The sequence below is a fragment of the Histoplasma capsulatum genome (assembly GCF_000150115.1).
Source record: "Histoplasma capsulatum G186AR genomic scaffold supercont2.5, whole genome shotgun sequence".
NCBI lineage: Eukaryota > Fungi > Ascomycota > Eurotiomycetes > Onygenales > Ajellomycetaceae > Histoplasma > Histoplasma capsulatum.
The window spans coordinates 1,625,014-1,644,168 of NW_025544805.1; the positions used below are offsets into that span (position 1 = coordinate 1,625,014).

Below are 19,155 nucleotides of genomic sequence, written 5' to 3' on the forward strand. Positions count from 1 at the left end.
ACACAGTATCTCAGGACACGCATTCGCGGCTGAAGCTGGGCTGTTGGCTCTTATCTGCTCATGGCATGCATCTTCCCAATTTTGAGTCTGACTGATTATCACTGTGCTCTGATTCCACGCTATTGCACTCACACATTGACAGATCTGTCCAGATCGGCGACAGCTTCTTCTTGAATAGTTCTATTCTCTCCCTTTTCTCCTCTTTCTCCTCCTTCTGTTCTGCTTTTGTCGTGATTTTGCAGCGTCGTTTATCTCGCGTTTTGCTCGGAACTACGGCACCCCGCCACCGGTCACATCAAGGTTTATATAGACGGACTTTTTGCCTGAATATCGACAACAATCCTGCAGGTCGCAGCTATTTTTTTATCCTCGACTCTCGCTCTTCTACGCCCTTCCTCTTTTGTCTTGTGATACCCACGACGCTTAACATATTGAAATGCGTCCCCCCGATTGATGAACCAACCCAGTGAACTTCCTACCTTCACTTCGACGACGAACGAAGTCATATTTTACACCTTTTCCTCTTTCACCCTTTGCTGCCATCTAGCGTTGAGATTGGGGAACCGTCTATCCCGCTGACGAATCCCATACCCTGCGCCATGAATCAGCAGACCTCGATCAAGTCTTACGGTACATGTGAATCCCAACCTACAATGGCGACAGAGGATGAGGGCGTGGGGTTGCTATATGCAGAGCCCATGGAGGCACCGCCAGCAGATCGTGATGGCGATGGGACCTGTTACGATGGCCATGACCGAAGAGGTGGTGGGAGATATACTTCCTCTTCATCGAGTTCCGTCCAAGAGGGTGTACGCAAGATTGAGGCCATTAGCAAGACGTGGACGCACAAGTCATTGATAGTTGCATATATTGGGTATGTCATAATATTCGTTGTTTAAGAAAATATTGTTGAGTGGCACGCATGTTTGGGGCTTCTCGCTATGTTGCTTGCTCCGCAACAGGAATCTACTGCGTCCCGTCCCACGCACGAGAAAACCCCCCTTTCGTTAAAAGCCCCGCTAACATAACCAAGAATGTTTTTGATGGCATTTTCAACTTCTCTAGAAGGCCAGACGGTTTTGTCTTTGTCAGCATACGCCACGAGCTCCTTCAGCAAGCATTCGTTAATATCAACAGTTCTGGTCGTCCAGAATGTAGTTAACGGTACACACACTTCAATTTTCAGAGTATTTAAAGGATCTTGGTCTAACATGCCTCACAGCTGTCGTGAAACCTCCGATGGCGAAGGTCGCCGATGTATTTGGTCGATTCGAGGCATTTTGCATAGCAGTTTCGATTTACGTCCTTGGATATGCCCAGATGGCAGCGTCAAGTAATGTACAAACTTATGCATCGGCGCAGCTATTTTACTCCGCTGGCTCGACGGGGTTGCAAATCCTCCAACAAGTTTTCATTGCAGATACCAGCTCTTTACTTAACCGAGCGCTCTTCTCCAGCCTACCCGATCTACCATTCCTAGCTACCGTGTGGATTGGGCCCATGATCGCTGCAGCCATCCTCCGCGAAACCTCATGGCGTTGGGGATATGGGATGTGGACAATCATCCTGCCAGCCGCATTTCTTCCGTTGGCCTTGTCTCTTTTCCTGAACCAGAAGAAGGCTCGGAGACTAAATCTCCTCAAGCCCCGACCCTGGAAAGCGCACCGCTTCACCAGTATAGTTAAAAGGACTTGGTACGACCTTGACGTATTCGGTTTATTGCTGCTGTCAGCGGGAGTGGCTTTGATTTTGGTTCCCCTGACGTTGGCGGCCAATGCGAAGAATACGTGGAAAAACAGCAGCATCATCGCCATGATAGTCATTGGGGGGATTTGCCTTGTTGTTTTCCCCTTCTGGGAAACTTCGAAGCGGCTGGCTCCGCACCCTCTCCTTTCATTACACCTCCTCAAGCAGAGAACAGCTCTTGTTGGCTGTGCCCTTGCTTTTTTTTATTTCAGTAAGGCCCCCTTCAAGTTTTTTGATCTCTATCTGGCCCCTGATTTAACATTTCGGCGCAGTGGCATTTTATTGCTCGGTACAGCCCTACCTCTACTCCTACCTTCAAGTTGTCCAGGGCCAATCTGTCACCACAGCCGGTCGAGTAACGCAAACCTTCTCTTTTACATCAACAATATCCGCCGTCTCCGTCTCATTCGTAATAAGAGCAACCAGACGATACCGACGTTTCGTCACCGGGGGTTGCTGCATCTACATAGCTGGCCTTGCCCTCATGTTCTTCTTCAACAAAGAGGGCGCCTCCACTACATCGACATTTATCATTCAAACCGTCATCGGACTTGGTGCTGGCCTCCTCAACGTCCCCGTCCAGCTAGGTGTACAAGCCTCTGCGAGCCATCAAGATGTCGCTGCGGCAACGGCCATGTTCCTCACATCGTTAGAAATGGGCGGAGCGGTGGGATCGGCCATCTCGGGGGCTGTGTGGACTAGCTCTATCCCGAAGAAACTGTCTTTGTACCTCCCTGCTGAGAGCCAGGGCGATGCAAAGGAGATTTTCGGCAAACTTACCAAGGCGCTTTCGTACCCATTGGGCTCTGCAACGAGAATCGCTATCAATCGTGCATACGATGAGACGTTCCGCAAACTTCTGACGATTGCCGTCTGTTTGACTATTCCGCTTATTCCGCTTAGTTTGCTCATGGTGGATTATAAATTGGATAATGTGCGTAGTGCCTGTGTTTCCTTCATTTTACCATTCCCTTTCCCTCCCTCCTTTACCCCCCCCCCCCCCCCCCCCCCAAGATTCCTCGTTGAGTATCCCCGTTTTGGATCAATACTGACTGCACAAACCGCATCAATAGATGGATTCCGTCGTAAAAGGCGAAGCACTCAGACATGACGAGGAGGGAGATAGGTTGATCTCTCGTCCTACAGGCTCTGAAAGACCCGGCTCCAGCTCCTGTCACAGAAGCCACTTGTGATGAAAATTGCTGGAGAACTTATCTAACTCAACTGCCTTGACGATAAATGTCCGGAGCTTATTCCCTACGGAAATACACCTCGTTAACTATATACATCCCCTCGATTCCCTGCCTTGCATATATATATATATATATTTGCATGCACCCAGCTAAGCGCTTGGCGCAAGGACAAATAACGAACAAGTAATGACAAATCCATAAGTGAAACAGGAACTCTTGACCGTTTTTGGCACTTATCAAATTCTTTACCACGTCATGCCCCACCGTGCTGTCAATTGATATCACCCACCACCAAGCAAAGGGAGGCCGTTATCTGCTAATCTTTCCTCAATCACGCATATAGAAATCAATACCATATTTGTTGAGCGTTGTTGAATCTATCATATTTGTCTTAGCTTTTTTTTTTGGTATATCTACGCCCTTAGAGCCTCTTCTCGTTTTACTTTTTTCCTATTTTTCTATTTTTTTTTTGGGTTCACGCGACGTATGTCTTCGACGTATTATCTGCTGGCATATAGATGAATGAAGCAGTGATTTCATCATCCTCTCCTCTTCCCCAAGAGAAAAAAAGTGCAGTTTCAAAATCATCGTAGAAAGATAGATTTTACCAGAGCAAATTTATCCAAACACAAAGGATTATTTTCCTGTAAGTAAATACTCGCTCTCTGTCTGCTATTTGATCCGGAGGATAAATGTACGTGGTCTTCGGAAGCTTGTATGTTCGAACTGGTGAACTAGTAAAGGAGGGGTAGTTGTAAGTTGGCCTCCATTGGTTATTCAGAAAGGTAACTTCATAATGAGGATCTGTAGACAATTGGATTGACTACATTGTCGGTTTTAATTTAACCGTCAAGGGAGAAGAGTTTACAATCTGTCAAAATGTGGCCTGCCATGAGTGACGTTTTGAGAACAAACTTAGACAGTGTCTCCTCAACTGGAGGTTGATTGTGGTGGTGTCTGTGATGCAGCAGCAAGATCCATCCACTCGCCATTATTATGTCTTTCGGCGCTATAACAAGATCTTCAAATCTTGCGCTTGATATATATATATAACGAACCTTCCACTGAAATGGAAGCTTCGGCACAGATTTTACCCGCAGGTTAGTTTAAGCATCTATCAACCCCTGTGCTTAATCGAGCATTTGATGGGTACAATTGACCTTCCCTCCGCTCTCTGTGCATCTGTCAACATTCACAAGCTCCTGTTTGATAAAGCGTGATAATCCTTATAACCACCTCAATCACTACTATCATGGGCCACATTCCAAAGTCTCTGTGTGCTTGCTCGTCTCTGCCTGAAACGGTAATTTTTACCATGCCTCCTGATTCTTCGGTCATTCACGGAGTATCGATGAACGAAACAATCAAAATGCCCGGCTCTTTCAGCTCATCTCATCTAAACCATCAAACAATACTAAGGCCCGCAGGTTAAAGATTTCCAGCAAGTTTCAAGAACACACCCCCCGGATATCCTTGCCAATCATCTTCTCCTCGTTTCTTGTGTGCAAGGTCATGCCACCAGCCAAGATTTGATCGCTGTGGCTTCACCACCGATTTCCCTATATAGGCTGACGAGAAGATCAGGTTCGGGAGCACTTTTGGTTGGGAGAGCATAGTCTGACTGGAGGGACTAAAGTTGTTAACGGTGCATAACTGTAGATCTTTTGCTGATTGAAGGGTATCACAAATTCTCACATTCTGTCGATATTTTTTTATTGTGTACAGAGTCAAGGATTATGCGATGGTCCATTTGGCTGCTGTTTGAGTTGACCTTCCAGGGATATATCATGTATCTCCAAGGTACGCATGGCACTATTTTCATTTCTTTTATTTTTGTCTCCTTGCTTTTTATATCTCCTCAATCTCTCATTTCTGATTTATCATGTTTTATTCAAGATCTAGCTGACTGTCTCTGACATTTATAACTCTAAGACATACCTTGTGGGTCTCCAGGCTCAGCTCTCCAAGGCAGCTTTTTTCAAAAACTACTAGTATTTTAGATTGGGTACATTTTCACATATTCAATATGACGACAACCATGGATAAGCGCTCATAAACATCTTGTCATTGTAAACTCTTATCATTTGTGGATATGCATCAAAAGTAGTCTAACAATTGCAAAAAGGGTAGAATATGAAGGCTCCAGGCCGGGTGCTAGTCAAATCAAACAGTACAAAGCAGAGAGGGGGAAAATCGGATTTAAAATAAACAGGGCATTATTGACCATATAATCAAACAAAACCAATCATAGCCGTATCTCCTAGCTTCTCAGTACACGCACTCACACACCACCAGCAACCTCTTCTATCGCCTCGTCCTCCACCCGTCTATACTCTATCGTGGCCATGCACGTAATAACTACAATGTCAAGAAATCCGTCCAGCTCCGGCACAAGCAACGTGATCACATCATTCTCCCTGGAAAGCGACGATGAGCGCTTCTGGTATCGCGCAACCGTACGCCCTCTCGCGTCCACCAGTTTAAGATTGCTGGAAACAAGGCTCCCGAAGGGACCGCCGTCACTCTTCCATTCCAACGTACCAAGCGGTGTCAGGCTCTCAAACCTGCGCGTGGTGGATAACGGATCTGGCCGCTTCATGATGATGGTATGGTTTGTGCTGAGGCCAATGTCAATTTTCGACGAGAAGGTATGGAAGGTCGCGGTTCCGACGAGGTAGTTATTGTTGAACTGGGCCGTCTGTTGATGGTGGTAGTGGTGGTGACGAGATTGCCCCAAGAGGTTGGATAGGGAGAACTGCCCAGAGAGCCTCGATAGGGAAGAAGTCTGTCGGGTATATGGGACTGGCTGGAGATGTCGCGTCAAGGTAACTTCTGGGTGACTCCTGGACGTTCCAACTGTGTACAGACAAGAAGAATCGTCTGGAGTGGTTATTTTATAACTGAGGCAAGTCCAGCTTCTCTCTTTAGCAAGGTGCACGCAGCGAATCGGTGGCTGCATGTAGGCCATGCTGTCATTCAAGGCCTGCATGTGCGATGCAGAGAGGAGGAGGTGATTGGCCGACGTGATGGCGGATGATAGCCTTATCTCCTTTGTATAGAGTATAGTGGATCGTATAGATCATGGGATTGCTTCAAAGGAAATTCGCAGATATAAGAGAAGACAGTTTCATATATTAATGGAATATATGGCCTTGAGATGGAGTGTATCATAAGCCTGGATTCCCAGAGTTCATAAATGAGAAAGAGCAAGCAAACAAAAATGAAAATCCAGAATCCCCGAAGATGCATTGGATCATTTATATCTGTGCCTGGCTACTATGGTCAGTATCCAAACACTTGCTAAATGCATCACAGCCCTCAGGACACGATGTTATTGGTTTCCATCCTTGGGACAATCTTGAAGAAGCTGGAGCTGAATACGCGCATTTAACCCTTTGGGGGAGTTTTTGAACATTTCTCCTCATTGGGGGGCGGTGACGTCGAATTTGGTACATCACCAATATGGACGCTGAAGGCACCTGGAGCTGATTACACCCGAATGCGTGGTGTCACCAGATTCACCACCAGAGGTTGTCTCAGGCTTGTTGGGGGTTGTTTGGGGGCAGGTTTTAAGGCTGGCGCTTATTTTTAGCGCCGTATAAGCGAACAACCTCAACCTTGATGTTTTCTTGCTTTTTCCCTTTTTCATCCGCAGCAGAGTCACCTTTGGGGCTCCGCCACTATCTTTTTCCGCGTTGTGTTGCTTTTGGAGATTTCGAAGCAGTGGCTTTGGTTGCAGTAATTCATACTTCCGCTCAATGACGAGCTATGATGCAAAATGAGCAATCAGGGTATTTTGCATTTGAAATACGCTTCTCCAACAAATACCCTGATTTGGCTAGAAGCCTGAGCAACATGGGCACTGGCGCCTATCTACCTAGGGATAAAGAATTTCAGGGCTCAACGCCACTAACCGTAGCTTATAAGATATGACTGCTAAAGCCCGACGTTGAAATTGCCAGAGACTTTCTGGAAACATATTTAAACAGCTCCACCCGACAACTAGATTTGTCGCAGCCGATGTGATCTCAGCATCGCGATTGTCCCGCCGCAAAAAGCAGGGAATACCTGTACCATGTCTGCTGTGGCTAACCTCCTCACAAATCTGCACTGTGGATTTCAGCTTGGTTGGCCTTTAATTGCGATTTCTATACTGTCGTTGATGATTCCGAACATATGTCTGTCAATGTATCGCACCATTAACTCCCCTTTCCCAGGTCCGAAATTAGCCAAGTTTACGAGCTTGTGGCTTCGATGGCATGAACTGAGAGGTGCGTTTGTGATCCGGGCAACGAAGTTCACTCACTATTAGCACCTTCGTTAACAGTCCGATTGTTGTTACATCAGATGGGATCCTAAACACGACTCATCGTGCGCACCGAAACTATGGTCCCATTGTTCAGCTTTCCCCGAAAATGATTTCATTCTGTCATCCAGATGCCATAAAGGATATTTACACCGGACCCCGAGGCGGATTAGATTCCATTGATCTTGTTTGGTTTTTTGAGCGATATGGCTCACCAAATGTAGTAAGCACCGTTGACGCAGAATTACATTTAATTCGCAGAAAAAATGTCGCGGGTCTCTATTCGAGCCCAGTTGCAGCATCACCAGCCTTTCAGGCTCATATCAAAACGACTATTGATGCATTAATGAACGAAATTGAAGCAGAGGCAGGGTCGGAGCAGCCGCTTTCATGGACTGTTGATGTGTTTCCCATGATGAGGTGGTTGACTGCTGATATCATGATCGGGTTGACCTATGGGCGTGAAAAGCCACTCAATCTACTGAGCAATCCTGATTCAAGAGCTCAGATGAATGAACTCCTCACCCCAACACTGGAACTGGTCGCCAGTCCGTTAATGACTGCTTTCCAATGGCTTCCCCGTAAGTGTGCTGTTCCCGGGAGTTAGGAACTAATACTCCATGATGCTGATCGTTAAGTTCCCATCATGAAACTCTTATCACCGTTGATCAACCCAGGGTCAAAATTGACTACATTTGGCATGTCATTGGTGCAAGAATCTCTCAAGTCACTGCCTCTCCAATCTAAAGATGATGACGGTAGGAAGGCAAATACCCACCTCCAACATCTTCTTTGTCTTTTCAAAATGGATGGTCCCAGCCCTGCCATTCCAAACATCAATTACATCGCCAGCGACACTTTGGACCACTTCTCAGGCGGTGAGCAATCTCCTAGAAATACACCTTCCAAAAACTCTATGTCCCATTATAGTTATAACTAGAACCCTAGGTACCACCACAACTGCGGACTTCCTCTCCGCGCTACTCTACCACCTTTCCCTCCCGGAAAACAAACACCACCAGGACAAACTTCGCCAGGAACTACGAACTGTCAGCAACGGAAGTTGTCCCGCCTCATCCACGGAACACATACCTTTATCACAGCTACAAGCCCTCCCGTACCTAAACGGCGTCCTGCGGGAGACATTACGAATCAGCCCTCCAATCCCCTTTAGTCTCCCGAGAGTGGTTAAAACGAAAGATCAGGACGTTACTGTCATGGGTTTGAAGATAAACCCAGGGGTGAGCTTTCGGATAGTGCCAACGATCCCGATAATCTAGACTTCCCTCTCTTTCCTGGATAGAGAATGCTGACAAAATATTGCGTTATCTAGACCATCATCTCCATCCAACCCCACACTCTCCACCGCGACCCGGATACGTTTCCTAACCCAGACGTATGGGATCCAGAACGCTGGCAAGTGCCAATTACATCCCCGGCCCACCGTCAGATGCAACGCATGCTGATGCCGTTTGGATATGGACAAAGGATGTGTACGGGAATGAAGTACGTAAATAAGCTTATTTGAATTCCTGTATAGAGAAGATATCACCATCTCACTGATGTGTGTCTTCTACTTGGTCTGTAGTGTAAATGCTGTTTATACTATCTAATTATCATCATTTATTTCTGACTCTTGATTGCTGGGATTTGAATAGCGTCGCGTGGGCTATCATGCGTCAGGTGACGGCCAGTATATACAGAGAATACGAAACATCATTGGACGAGGGTGTATGGTTTGAGGCAGACGGCGAGCTGGCGTCTAAGGACGTGAAACACGAAAATCGGAGGAGAAAGAAAAAGAATTTGTTTCCGGACGGAGGTGTGCAGCCGATCGTGTTTAGGAGGGTCTGAAAGGAACAACCGGAACTTGTATGCGATTTTTTAATTATTTTTATTATTTTTTTCTGAACTTTCTTTCGCTGTGTCCTGATAAATGAGCGAACGACATATCAGGAACAGAGGCGTTCGAGAAGGTCAATATGGGAGTCGACAACCGCTAACTGACAACTGACAACTGTCCACTTATCCGACTATCAATATAATTTTTTCATCTCCGCTCAATCTAATCTCTTGCAAGCGAATAACATCTATATTTGTGCTTTATTACCCAGCTCTTGGAGCGGTAGATGATATTAAATCTGGATCAAGCAACGACCAACGACCTGGAAAGTTCTGTAGGGAACTGCCTCATTTTCGTAATGTTTTTAGTCTCATTTTATTCAATGAGACAGGGAAGGACATCCAGATTGCGCTGGATATCCTGCATACAGCCATCGGGTGGCACAGATCTCGCCAGCGTTTTCCGGAACTGTGCCAAAACATCTGAAGTAGATCTGGATTCAATGGCCAAAACATATGGTTTTACCCATTCCAGCTGCTATCGAATCGATAGCGGTGGTTCTGCAGGATATTTTTTTTGATATTGGATATCGAGATTCAATCTCTTCTATCCGTTCATGGCAGTTCTTGAATCGGTAATTGTACACCATACCCTGCTGGAGACCGAGAAAATGTGGAACAGATAGAATATCTCCTGAACCTGGCGCCCATCTCCTTAAAATCTTCTTGATTGTCTGAATTTTCCAGCGTCCATCAGATATCAGGTCGGCTATGAGAGGTGTAGGGAAACAAGCGCATCCGAATTGTGTCACAAACCGTCCTCATTAGAACCGAAGCCAAGTTCTTTCAGGAAAACCGGATTCTACCCACGGAGGTCAGTTGGAAATTGGAATATATGCCAACTTCTGCGGTACCGGAGGACGCCCCGGAAGGTTCTTGTGTATCTGTGACGATTTTGTGGCTTGCTTGGAGGATGAACGGTTGCACTGAACCACTGTGTCCGAAACTGGCTATACAATGCGTCGAGGAAGGGGAACTCGATTTCCTGGATTTCCTGGATTTCCTGGTGGACGACTCAGTCTACAGCTAACCAGAGAGACACAAAGAATGATCGTAGGCTGGAGCTCTGAGGGTTGGTAGATATGAAACTCATCTAGGCCAACCCGCATAGCGGAGGGCCTTCTCAGAATAAGCTCCGATCGATCTCTCTTTGGTGCTTACTTCCTCGTAAACCTATTTTAGTATTCATTTTAGTTTTTCCATCGTCAAAGGGTGATTGTTAGTCGTCGCTACTCCATTTTCTGTGCTTCTTCCATAGAGATGATCTTTTTTCTTACCATTCTCTCTCGACAGTCGATCAAGAACTATAATTCCGATCGTCCTTGGTTGACGAATTTCATGTCATGTTGAGAGGCACTTGATGGCTTTCATTGATTGAGCAACAAACTCCAACAGGCAATATATCCAGTTACGAAACTCCCAATCAAATGCCAAAATATTTTCGAGGCTCAGCAAGTCAAGCTCCAGGCGGCTCTTTCACGTTGAGAAGAGGTGATGATACGCTAGTAACTTAGAACTCCTTGACAGTTCGATCAAGACACTAGCAAGGACCAGGGCAAGGCTGACAATGACCGATGCCATTTGGCTTGTTAGTTAGTTTGTTGTTACTACTTGTTAGTCAAAGTTGGTCGAAGATTCAAGAATGGCTGATGGACTTGGATGGATGAGTGATCCTTGAATCAACACCACCCCTTAAAACGGTGGCTTTTGTTGTCAGAGCCGAAAACATAGGCTGAAACAATAGATGAAACAGCAAATGAACAGAGAATGAGTGAACAGCCAACATCCTGCAACTGTAACTTGGACGCTTTGTACGAACGACGACGACCACGATGACGGGCGATATATATAGAATTTTGTTAACTCCGGGAGGTTCTGATTTTGACTGTCTGCAAACCCTGCCATGGCCATGCAGAGGAGCTAAAAGATTCCATGCCAGTCAGTGCTCACCTTCGGCACCTCTGCAGCGTAGGTCAATGCGCGGTGATGATGTTGAAAAGGGAAGGGTATTTTTCCCTCCCAAAAAACTACCATGCTGGGCTAAGTAATAGTATCGACCCTCCCCATTCCGCTCGTGAATTGGACGTGTAGATAGAATTCCAAGACGAGAGAGGTGCACGAGTGATTGCTCAATCGACGGGAGGTGCACTTGCATCTAGTCATGCAGTAAGTTAGTTATTAATAAGGAAAATCCATGATGATTACTCGCGTGAATTTCTTTGCTCTAATGGGCCCCGGCGACTTTTCCCTGTGAGATATTTATACCAACAGCCCAGTAAGATACGGAGTAAATCAAAAAAGTCCTGAATGGCCGGGAGACAGCGAAAGAAAAAGCGTGGGTTTAACCAATGACAGCTGCCTCATGCAGATGGGAGATGCATGCTCTGTTCTCACTATCACGTCAAGTTCTTTGCTTTTTCTAGTAATAGCTGCTGTTGAATAGCCATACAATGAACGGACTGTGTGAGATGGTAGCTGGGTCCACTGGGAATGGACTTCCGTGGTACTTTGCATGCAGTGCAGATTCTAGGTTCAATCGAGGTACCAGCCAAGTCACGACCCCGTAGTTGGGTCTCGGCCATAAAATAGGTTTCGTTCAACGGCCGAACTGCCAGAAACTGGCAGAACACCACTCACTGCTCACCCAGATCAAGCAGGAGAAAAGAATTGTGCACTGTAGAAGACTCAGATCGTCACCACATCCTCCACACTGCTATCCTTTCACTTCCCAGCGTTGATTGGGAGTTGTTCACTTGGTGTTGTCTATCGTCTCATCTGGTGGTTTTTTCCGGGCTGTTTCTCTTTGGGCTTGGTCGCATTCCCTTGCTCCAACTTCGTCTCAACCTCACCTCCTCTCCTCCCTCTCCATCTCTCTCCCACGTATCTACCACTCCTCCACCAACACTGTTCCGTTCCGGCTAGAGCGTGCTTCGTCGATTTCCTGCACTCTCAGAACTGCAGTCAGCCTCGCAAGGGGCCTCTCCTGTCCTTGTGGGCGCGTGCTGCTGTTCGTTACCTCTCCCGGTCTCCTGCTTCTCCAAAGGTCAGTCTAGTCAACTCAAGTCGTTAAGATATCCCTTGTTTTGCTTCTCGGTTTTCGGTGACTCTCTTTTGTCTTTCTGCCCTCTCCAGCGGCCTTTCAAGTAAACGTTTGGATCGCTAACGTGCAGTATTGTTTGTGGTACAGCCCATTGTCTCCGTGCTGTCCTGCCTCTGACTTTCCGATTTTCTACTCGCACTCGTTAATATTCTCCTTCTATCGTCCCGCCGCGAGAATACCACCCATACTCGTGTCTTTACATAATATTGCACGGCTCCTTTATCTCTTGTTCACGTCAAGCTCCCCTCTCCGTCCTGAACCGCCCATCCCACGCTCTGTGTTGCGTCCTTCGCATCGACAAACGGTATATCTGCGACAGCAGCTTACTAGAGCTTTACATTCTAATCAGCATCTAAAATGGTTGTGGCTACCATCAAGTATGTAGTTCTCGTTCCTGTAACATGACCTTGCACGAGAAATTGGTTGATATCGGTTGAAGGCTCTGCGAAAGCTTCGATACTGATCAGTCTTCTCGAACCCTCCAGATGTGTTGTGGTCGGAGACGGTGCAGTCGGCAAGACATGTCTTCTGATTTCGTACACCACCAACAAGTTCCCCTCTGAATACGTTCCGACCGTCTTCGATAATTATGCCGTTACAGTGATGTAAGTTGTGTGACTTCCCCTTCGTGTTCATACCACATCAGCCATGTGTGAGGATCGTGTAGCACTTTCAACACCCCACATGAACATCCGTTTACTCCATTCACATACTACTGTCCATATCTCTCTTATATATCCATACTTTTGATGGAAAGAGGGACCACACTTTTGTTTTCCAATGCATGCTGATCAAGCCACTCAATTGCGAATTGTAGGATTGGAGATGAGCCATATACCCTAGGACTTTTTGACACAGCCGGACAGGAGGATTACGATCGTCTACGACCTTTATCGTACCCGCAGACAGATGTGTTCCTTGTCTGTTTCTCGGTCACATCGCCTGCTTCCTTCGAAAACGTTCGCGAGAAGTGGTTCCCCGAGGTCCATCACCACTGCCCGGGGGTTCCTTGCCTGATCGTAGGAACCCAGACTGACTTGCGCGATGACCCAAGCGTACGAGAGAAGCTGGCAAAGCAGAAGATGCAGCCCGTACGGAAGGAGGATGGCGATCGGATGGCAAAGGAACTGGGAGCTGTCAAATACGTAGAGTGCTCTGCTTTGACTCAATACAAGCTCAAGGATGTATTCGACGAGGTTAGCCAGCTGAACTCCCTTTCTGTGTTCACATATCTAACATTCGCGTTCTTCCATCAAATTAGGCAATCGTTGCTGCACTAGAACCAGTTCCCAAAAAGAAGTCGAAGTGTACTATCTTCTAGCTTTCAAGCTGCAATGATACGAAATACAATAGACGTCTTCATACGCTGAGTAACTTGGCCAATTCACTGTTTCGTTGCTAGTAGGCGTCCCGAGGTCGGCTAGCAAAGCTTCAACACAAAATTACCAAATGTACCACTTGGCGGGGGAGACGTGGATCTGATGCATGATTTGGGAATTTTTTTAAAGTTGAAGGAAAAGTTGCGAAAAGTGGAAATTAACGAAAGGACGAAGTATTCTATCATCTAAATCTGGCCGCAAAAAAAGAAAGAAAAAGAAAAGAAACGACCAAAAAAACAACCCAAAGAGCATAAAGCAAAAACAGTCTAAAGCAAAGATTCACCTGGCAACTGATGTTTGCAGATCTCGAATTATCTCTTCGTTTTTCTCCTTTCCATTGTTTTTGTTTTGCCCAGACCGTTTTCCTTCTTCCTATTTATCATTTTCCATCCATCGGCTTAGTCTTCTTTATGTGACTTACGGGTTTAGCTACTTCTGACTTGCCTGCACGGTTTAACGATTGCGATTCCGATTTTTATTGTCCCCTTGTTTTCTTCTTCCTTTGAGTTCATTTTGTTGCAACAAGATATTTTGCTTCACTGGTGCACTTTTTTTCCCGCCATTTCCATGGTTCACTCTATTCATGCTGGAATGTTTATTTCTGACTTACTGAATTGCTTTAAAACCTGACTGAGGCAGCGTCTATTTGCGCATTCCCACGCCAATCCCCCACGCTGTTTTTTTTAGTTTTTCCCCATGATGGAAGGAGAGAATAATAGAAGCCCTATGCCCTCTGCTCCTATTCCCCCTAGTTTCATGTTAATTAGGTCGTGGTTTGATACAAAGAGACATTTAAAAAAAGATTAAAATTTCATTGACTTTTCTTTTTGTAATTTCCATTCATTTCTTGCGTCTCTGTTGATATTACTCGGTCCCTCTCTCTTGCCTGCATACTAACTTGCAGAACAACAATCCCCATCTCAACCCTCCTCCGGCACATAAGCAACCGGCCTTGTCATATATGCATTTTTACCACATATCATATATTATTACCCATTACTTGTATTTTTCCCTCCTCTCACAGTTTAATTGCTCCCCTGGCCAGTTATCACTAGGGGCGGGAGAGCTCTTTGGCCTCCGTTGCTGACAGCTCCGGGATTTTCAATTTTCATATTTTCCATCTTCGCATTTATTATCCTAATACGTATAACCTCCAATTTTCTAAGATCTCTGATTTCCAACACCCCTTACTTCCCTTCCAACAATACTAGTATCGATGATTGAAGCCTTAAGCTATGAGCATGTTCAGTTTTTCTGCTCTGCGTTTGGCTGGTGTGCGTGCGGAATTGAGATTTGGGGTCTTCGGGGTTCTGCTTTTGCGCGTGAGATACGGCACCAATGCTACAGGAGGATTTGTTTCTCTGTTTGATCCCTGCTGAACATGGTCGGTCTCGTCGATGCCCCGTATCGGTCCAAAAGGACCAAGCAGCGACTGAACGGACGTGCCGACTATGACAGTTTCTTGCAGTGGAAGTGGCGGTATTTCTTTCAGCAAACACTTTCCTATGGGAGGTTTTTTAAGAATCTTTGTACTCCGTTTATCATCCAGAATGCCTCTACAGTTGAGCCTCGCGGGCCATTGCATGCATTTCATCGCCCCGGTTGTTCTATACGTCAAGACTCGGACCTAGTTCAGAAAGGGAGATAGATGTGCCTTCAAGGGGAATCGAGGTCTGGTGTTACTCTGTGATTGGAGCGCACTACTGTACTTTGACAGCGAATAGCTGTCAGAGAGTGAGGCCTTCTAGATTGACAATGTGCGATCTCTCCCCGCTCTATATCATTCTATCTACCTTTGCCAAATGTTCAGAGCCTAGTTCGATGAGAAGCATATGAATGAGCATAGAGGAGCGTGACTTATTATGTTCATCATTGTTTACTACTGTGAGAAAGAGACCTGCTCAATGGCTACATCAGATCCTTAGTATAAGAAATTACAATCAATTAATGACATATGCTTCAACCCTGTTGTGCGGATAATGATCTGACAACCCACAATCTATCCTAATATTTCCACCACGAGGGCTCGGAACATGAATCGTTACTCATTATCATAAACCGGGTCAGCTTCTCAAAGCTCATCCCGTTTTTTCTTCCCTGCCTCCTCTTTCTTCCCATACCAACCTCCCACCTCCTCCTTGACACCCAGCTTGACCATGCTCGTAATAATCTCAAACGCAACCTGCGCAGCTGCGAGAGCAGTAATCTCCCCAGCGGTATCGTAGCTAGGTGAGACCTCCACAATATCCGCACCGACAAGGTTCAACTTCTCGATTCCTCGCAGGATCCTAATCAGCTCCCGCGTAGTCCACCCACCGGGCTCCGGCGTGCTGGTCCCGGGGGCAATGCCCGTGTCTAGCACGTCAATGTCAAGGCTCAGGTAGACAGGTTCTTCTGGAGAAAGGCCGATGCGCGAGATGATGCTGTTGATGATCCCGTTCGGGCCAACATCGTCAATCTCATCCGCATGGATTCGAAGGAAGCCCTGTTCGGGCCCGGGATTTGAATAATCGCCATCATCCAGCCCGGTCAGACGGGTGCGGAGACCTGCGTGTGCGGAGCTGGTGTTGGAAATCAACCCTTCGCGGCTGGCCGTGTGGAAAAAGCTACCGTGGTTGAAGCAGGATTGATCAGATGTCCAATACGCCGAGTACCGGACGGCGCATCGAAGTGCAACACGGTGACCGGTTTTCTGTAGATCTTGTGCAAGGCACGAAGAGCCGGTAGGGTGATGCTGTGATCACCGCCCAGTGTGACAATCTTGGGCTTTCCGTGCGAAATGCCCCAGGAATAGGGTTTGGGGCCTCACGGGTGCCTAACTCCAGAAAGGCCTCGTACATCTGGCGTTCTGCCACCCCGTTGTCAAATAGCATAATAGGGATACCTCCACAGTCGAGAATGCGAGCCCAGTTCAGATAGGGGTTGATGGCAGCGCGGGTGTTGTAGCTATTTGCTGGGAGCTGGCGAGCACTTGCGGCGCGGATGGCGCGCGGGCCGAAGCGGGCTCCCGGCCGGAAGGAAACGGAAGTATCGAAAGGAGCTCCGAGTATAGCGATATCATAGTGCTCATCCGGCTCTAGGAGGCATTTTACATGCTTCAGATGGGCGAAGGTTGAAACACCAGAAAAACTCCACTGATGAAAATGTTTCTAGGATTAGCGCGGTTTCAACGGAGATAATTGAGAAGGAAGGAGGGACAGGGTATCATTACCTCCTGGTCCCATTTCTTCAGGAGCTCTTCCCTACGGTCAATGGAGCTCTTCTCACGATCAGAATAGTCGTGCCCATCATGGGTATATATGGGGTTAACATAGTACAGGAGAAACCCGCCAAGGATGCTTGTCCAGCTTCGAAGCAGCATCTTTTCCCTTTCTTGAGCTACGAAGAGCAAGAAAGCTGGACACTATGGCGAACAGCGACTTGGAAAAATTTGCAATGTCTCCAGGCCTCGGAATTGGAAGCCGGAGGCAGCGGCAAACACCATTTCCGATTGCAAAATTTGCCGTCGAGTGCCGAGAAAGCAGTGCCGAACATTGGGGATAGCCGAGAGGGAACGCGATGATAAACACTTGAAGCCTCGAACACACAACATAGCCATGATATTCAAACACTTCTATGTTGTTCGCTAGATATCCTGTGTGAAATAACTGCGGTCAGTAAGGATTGCTTGCCCATTCAGCCATTCGTACTAACTTACTAGGACAAATTACTTAGAGAAACCAAGAACGCACGCTGGTTACTGAGCGAGGATCGGATTTCGGAGTCTGACTGAGAGCTCTCAGGGCAGAGGGCTACAGTACGAGTGCTAAACGAGCTCTGCATGATGGGCGCATGCGACATTCGTCTTGGAGACGTGTCAAGAAGTCCCTGAATTTATGGATTCCTGGCTTCCAGTTGTTGATTTGTAATTGCTGCATTTGAAATCAGTCATCTCTCCCGCGCGCCACAGTTCAAATAAAATGATATTATAGACGTTTAATTGACTGGGCATGCTTTGACTGAAACTCAGTTGCCTCAAAATATCCAACAAGACGGGATTATCAGCCAATTATTCAAGAACTCGGAGGAATTGAAACCCGTAGGACAAAATTATTTTGGGACCATCCCACTCCATGTAATTGGCGGGCTGGGCAGCCACAAGCCCTCTTCTGCCTCGATCTTGACAAACATACGTTTGCAATCGAGTTTAGGATACGAGAAGTTAGCAGATCCCAACGCCATGCTGCGCACCCTGGAGAATGGTCACGGTCGAGCCTGACAATGCCCATGTCAAACATGGGTGTCTTAGTAATGTCAATTAACTAGTCGTGGTCATCCGATACAGAGAAGGTAAACACTTGCATCGTTCCCCTCATATTCCTTCCCCTCATATTCCTTCCCTTAATCTCGAGGCATCGTTCCGGCGCATTCAATTGTCCCGTCTGCCCGAGTCTGTTCCATTTAAAAGCCGCTTCGTTCCAGGAGAGAATTCCCTTTTGTCGTTCCCATCTCTTACTCTCAGCATATCCTCCACACACCAACCACTACCGCCACTCGCACTACCACCACCAACCCCACCATCCCCACCATTCCCACCACCAAATCCCCCTCAACATGCCGTTTTCAACTTACGATGCCAGTGTTGGCATGGTCCTTAAGACCCTCAAATCGCTCGATGCCGTCCTCGCCAGCGCTGAAGAGCACGCCGCAACCAAGAATCTCAACGTCGATGACTACGTACAGGCTAAGCTGTACGAAGACATGAAACCCCTCGACTTTCAGGTACGGTCAGTTGCTGAAACGGCAACGAAATGCGCCGCCCGCCTGCTTGGCCAAGAAGCAGTCGATTTGGAACTCCAGTCAACTTTCGCTGGCCTCCGCAAACAAACCACAGACGCCATAGCTTCCCTCGAGAAGGTGGACCCCGACTCTGTCGAGGGCAAGGAGACGAAACTCATCACGATGGGCCTCGGTCCCGGCAAAACCAAGGAGCTTTCTGCGAAGGACTACATCGTCGGATACTCGGTTCCCAATAGTTTTTTCCATCTGCAAACTTCCTATGCTATCCTGCGGCAACAAGGAGTGCCCCTGGGCAAACGTGTCTACATCGCACCATTCTCTTCGTAATAAGGCGACTGCAGTGGAGGATTGGTTCTGAGCTCGAGAAGGATGACTCAAGGCGGCTGGTTAGTATGAGGCATAATGGAATGAAAGTTGGCGGAAAAGGTGCACGAAGCTTGAAATAGCAATTAGCTAGGCTATATACTTTAAATCAAGAAGTCTTTGCGATCAATTGCAATTACTTAGCAGTTCGTTGTTCAATTTTTTTTTTTTTTTTTTTTTTAAATATTAAAACCCATCGTAGTAAATATTCATGTATCTTGTTCCCCTGCATCCCCAGGCAATGTATAGGCGAGTAAACCAAAAATATTGGGTGTGGTGATGCCCGGGATTGTCACATGTAAGCCACGGTTCCAACGGGCCAAGTTGTTTAGCTGGTTGAAAAAAACGGCACCAAAAAATTAAGCATATCTTGCACACTATCAACGG

General features: G+C 46.8%; 9 protein-coding genes across 9 annotated transcripts; 4 read left to right on the forward strand and 5 right to left on the reverse strand.

The window, feature by feature from the left end:
• Positions 1-45: 45 nt before the first annotated feature.
• HCBG_04505 (siderophore iron transporter mirC) lies at positions 46-2,939 on the forward strand (the record flags this gene model as incomplete). Its single annotated transcript, XM_045431554.1, has 5 exons — positions 46-874; positions 1,066-1,154; positions 1,223-1,957; positions 2,019-2,680; positions 2,820-2,939. 5 exons carry the CDS (start codon positions 600-602, stop codon positions 2,937-2,939), a joined length of 1,881 nt encoding a protein of 626 aa, XP_045288107.1.
• Positions 2,940-5,220: 2,281 nt separating this feature from the next.
• HCBG_04506 (uncharacterized protein) lies at positions 5,221-5,907 on the reverse strand (the record flags this gene model as incomplete). Its single annotated transcript, XM_045431555.1, has 1 exon — positions 5,221-5,907. One exon carries the CDS (start codon positions 5,905-5,907, stop codon positions 5,221-5,223), a length of 687 nt encoding a protein of 228 aa, XP_045288108.1.
• Positions 5,908-7,014: 1,107 nt separating this feature from the next.
• On the forward strand, positions 7,015-9,099 carry HCBG_04507 (uncharacterized protein; the record flags this gene model as incomplete). The annotated part of the gene is made up of 6 exons (XM_045431556.1): positions 7,015-7,066; positions 7,287-7,826; positions 7,884-8,123; positions 8,194-8,486; positions 8,579-8,751; positions 8,904-9,099. 6 exons carry the CDS (start codon positions 7,015-7,017, stop codon positions 9,097-9,099), a joined length of 1,494 nt encoding a protein of 497 aa, XP_045288109.1.
• Positions 9,100-9,587: 488 nt separating this feature from the next.
• HCBG_04508 (uncharacterized protein) lies at positions 9,588-10,256 on the reverse strand (the record flags this gene model as incomplete). Its single annotated transcript, XM_045431557.1, has 4 exons — positions 9,588-9,856; positions 9,904-9,949; positions 10,002-10,097; positions 10,179-10,256. The coding sequence occupies 4 exons, from the start codon at positions 10,254-10,256 to the stop codon at positions 9,588-9,590; spliced, it is 489 nt and encodes a 162-aa protein (XP_045288110.1).
• A 431-nt stretch (positions 10,257-10,687) lies between these two features.
• HCBG_04509 (uncharacterized protein) lies at positions 10,688-11,729 on the reverse strand (the record flags this gene model as incomplete). Its single annotated transcript, XM_045431558.1, has 5 exons — positions 10,688-10,708; positions 10,967-11,067; positions 11,098-11,302; positions 11,353-11,395; positions 11,608-11,729. The coding sequence occupies 5 exons, from the start codon at positions 11,727-11,729 to the stop codon at positions 10,688-10,690; spliced, it is 492 nt and encodes a 163-aa protein (XP_045288111.1).
• Positions 11,730-11,790: 61 nt separating this feature from the next.
• HCBG_04510 (Rho family GTPase CDC42) lies at positions 11,791-13,825 on the forward strand (the record flags this gene model as incomplete). The annotated part of the gene is made up of 5 exons (XM_045431559.1): positions 11,791-12,190; positions 12,335-12,624; positions 12,733-12,852; positions 13,065-13,443; positions 13,509-13,825. The coding sequence occupies 4 exons, from the start codon at positions 12,605-12,607 to the stop codon at positions 13,566-13,568; spliced, it is 579 nt and encodes a 192-aa protein (XP_045288112.1).
• A 1,029-nt stretch (positions 13,826-14,854) lies between these two features.
• Positions 14,855-15,220, reverse strand: HCBG_04511 (uncharacterized protein; the record flags this gene model as incomplete). The annotated part of the gene is made up of 1 exon (XM_045431560.1): positions 14,855-15,220. The coding sequence occupies one exon, from the start codon at positions 15,218-15,220 to the stop codon at positions 14,855-14,857; it is 366 nt and encodes a 121-aa protein (XP_045288113.1).
• Positions 15,221-15,697: 477 nt separating this feature from the next.
• On the reverse strand, positions 15,698-17,448 carry HCBG_04512 (agmatine ureohydrolase; the record flags this gene model as incomplete). Its single annotated transcript, XM_045431561.1, has 4 exons — positions 15,698-16,232; positions 16,306-16,760; positions 16,838-17,004; positions 17,358-17,448. 4 exons carry the CDS (start codon positions 17,446-17,448, stop codon positions 15,698-15,700), a joined length of 1,248 nt encoding a protein of 415 aa, XP_045288114.1.
• Positions 17,449-18,219: 771 nt separating this feature from the next.
• HCBG_04513 (uncharacterized protein) lies at positions 18,220-18,732 on the forward strand (the record flags this gene model as incomplete). The annotated part of the gene is made up of 1 exon (XM_045431562.1): positions 18,220-18,732. One exon carries the CDS (start codon positions 18,220-18,222, stop codon positions 18,730-18,732), a length of 513 nt encoding a protein of 170 aa, XP_045288115.1.
• Between the last annotated feature and the right edge of the window lie 423 nt (positions 18,733-19,155).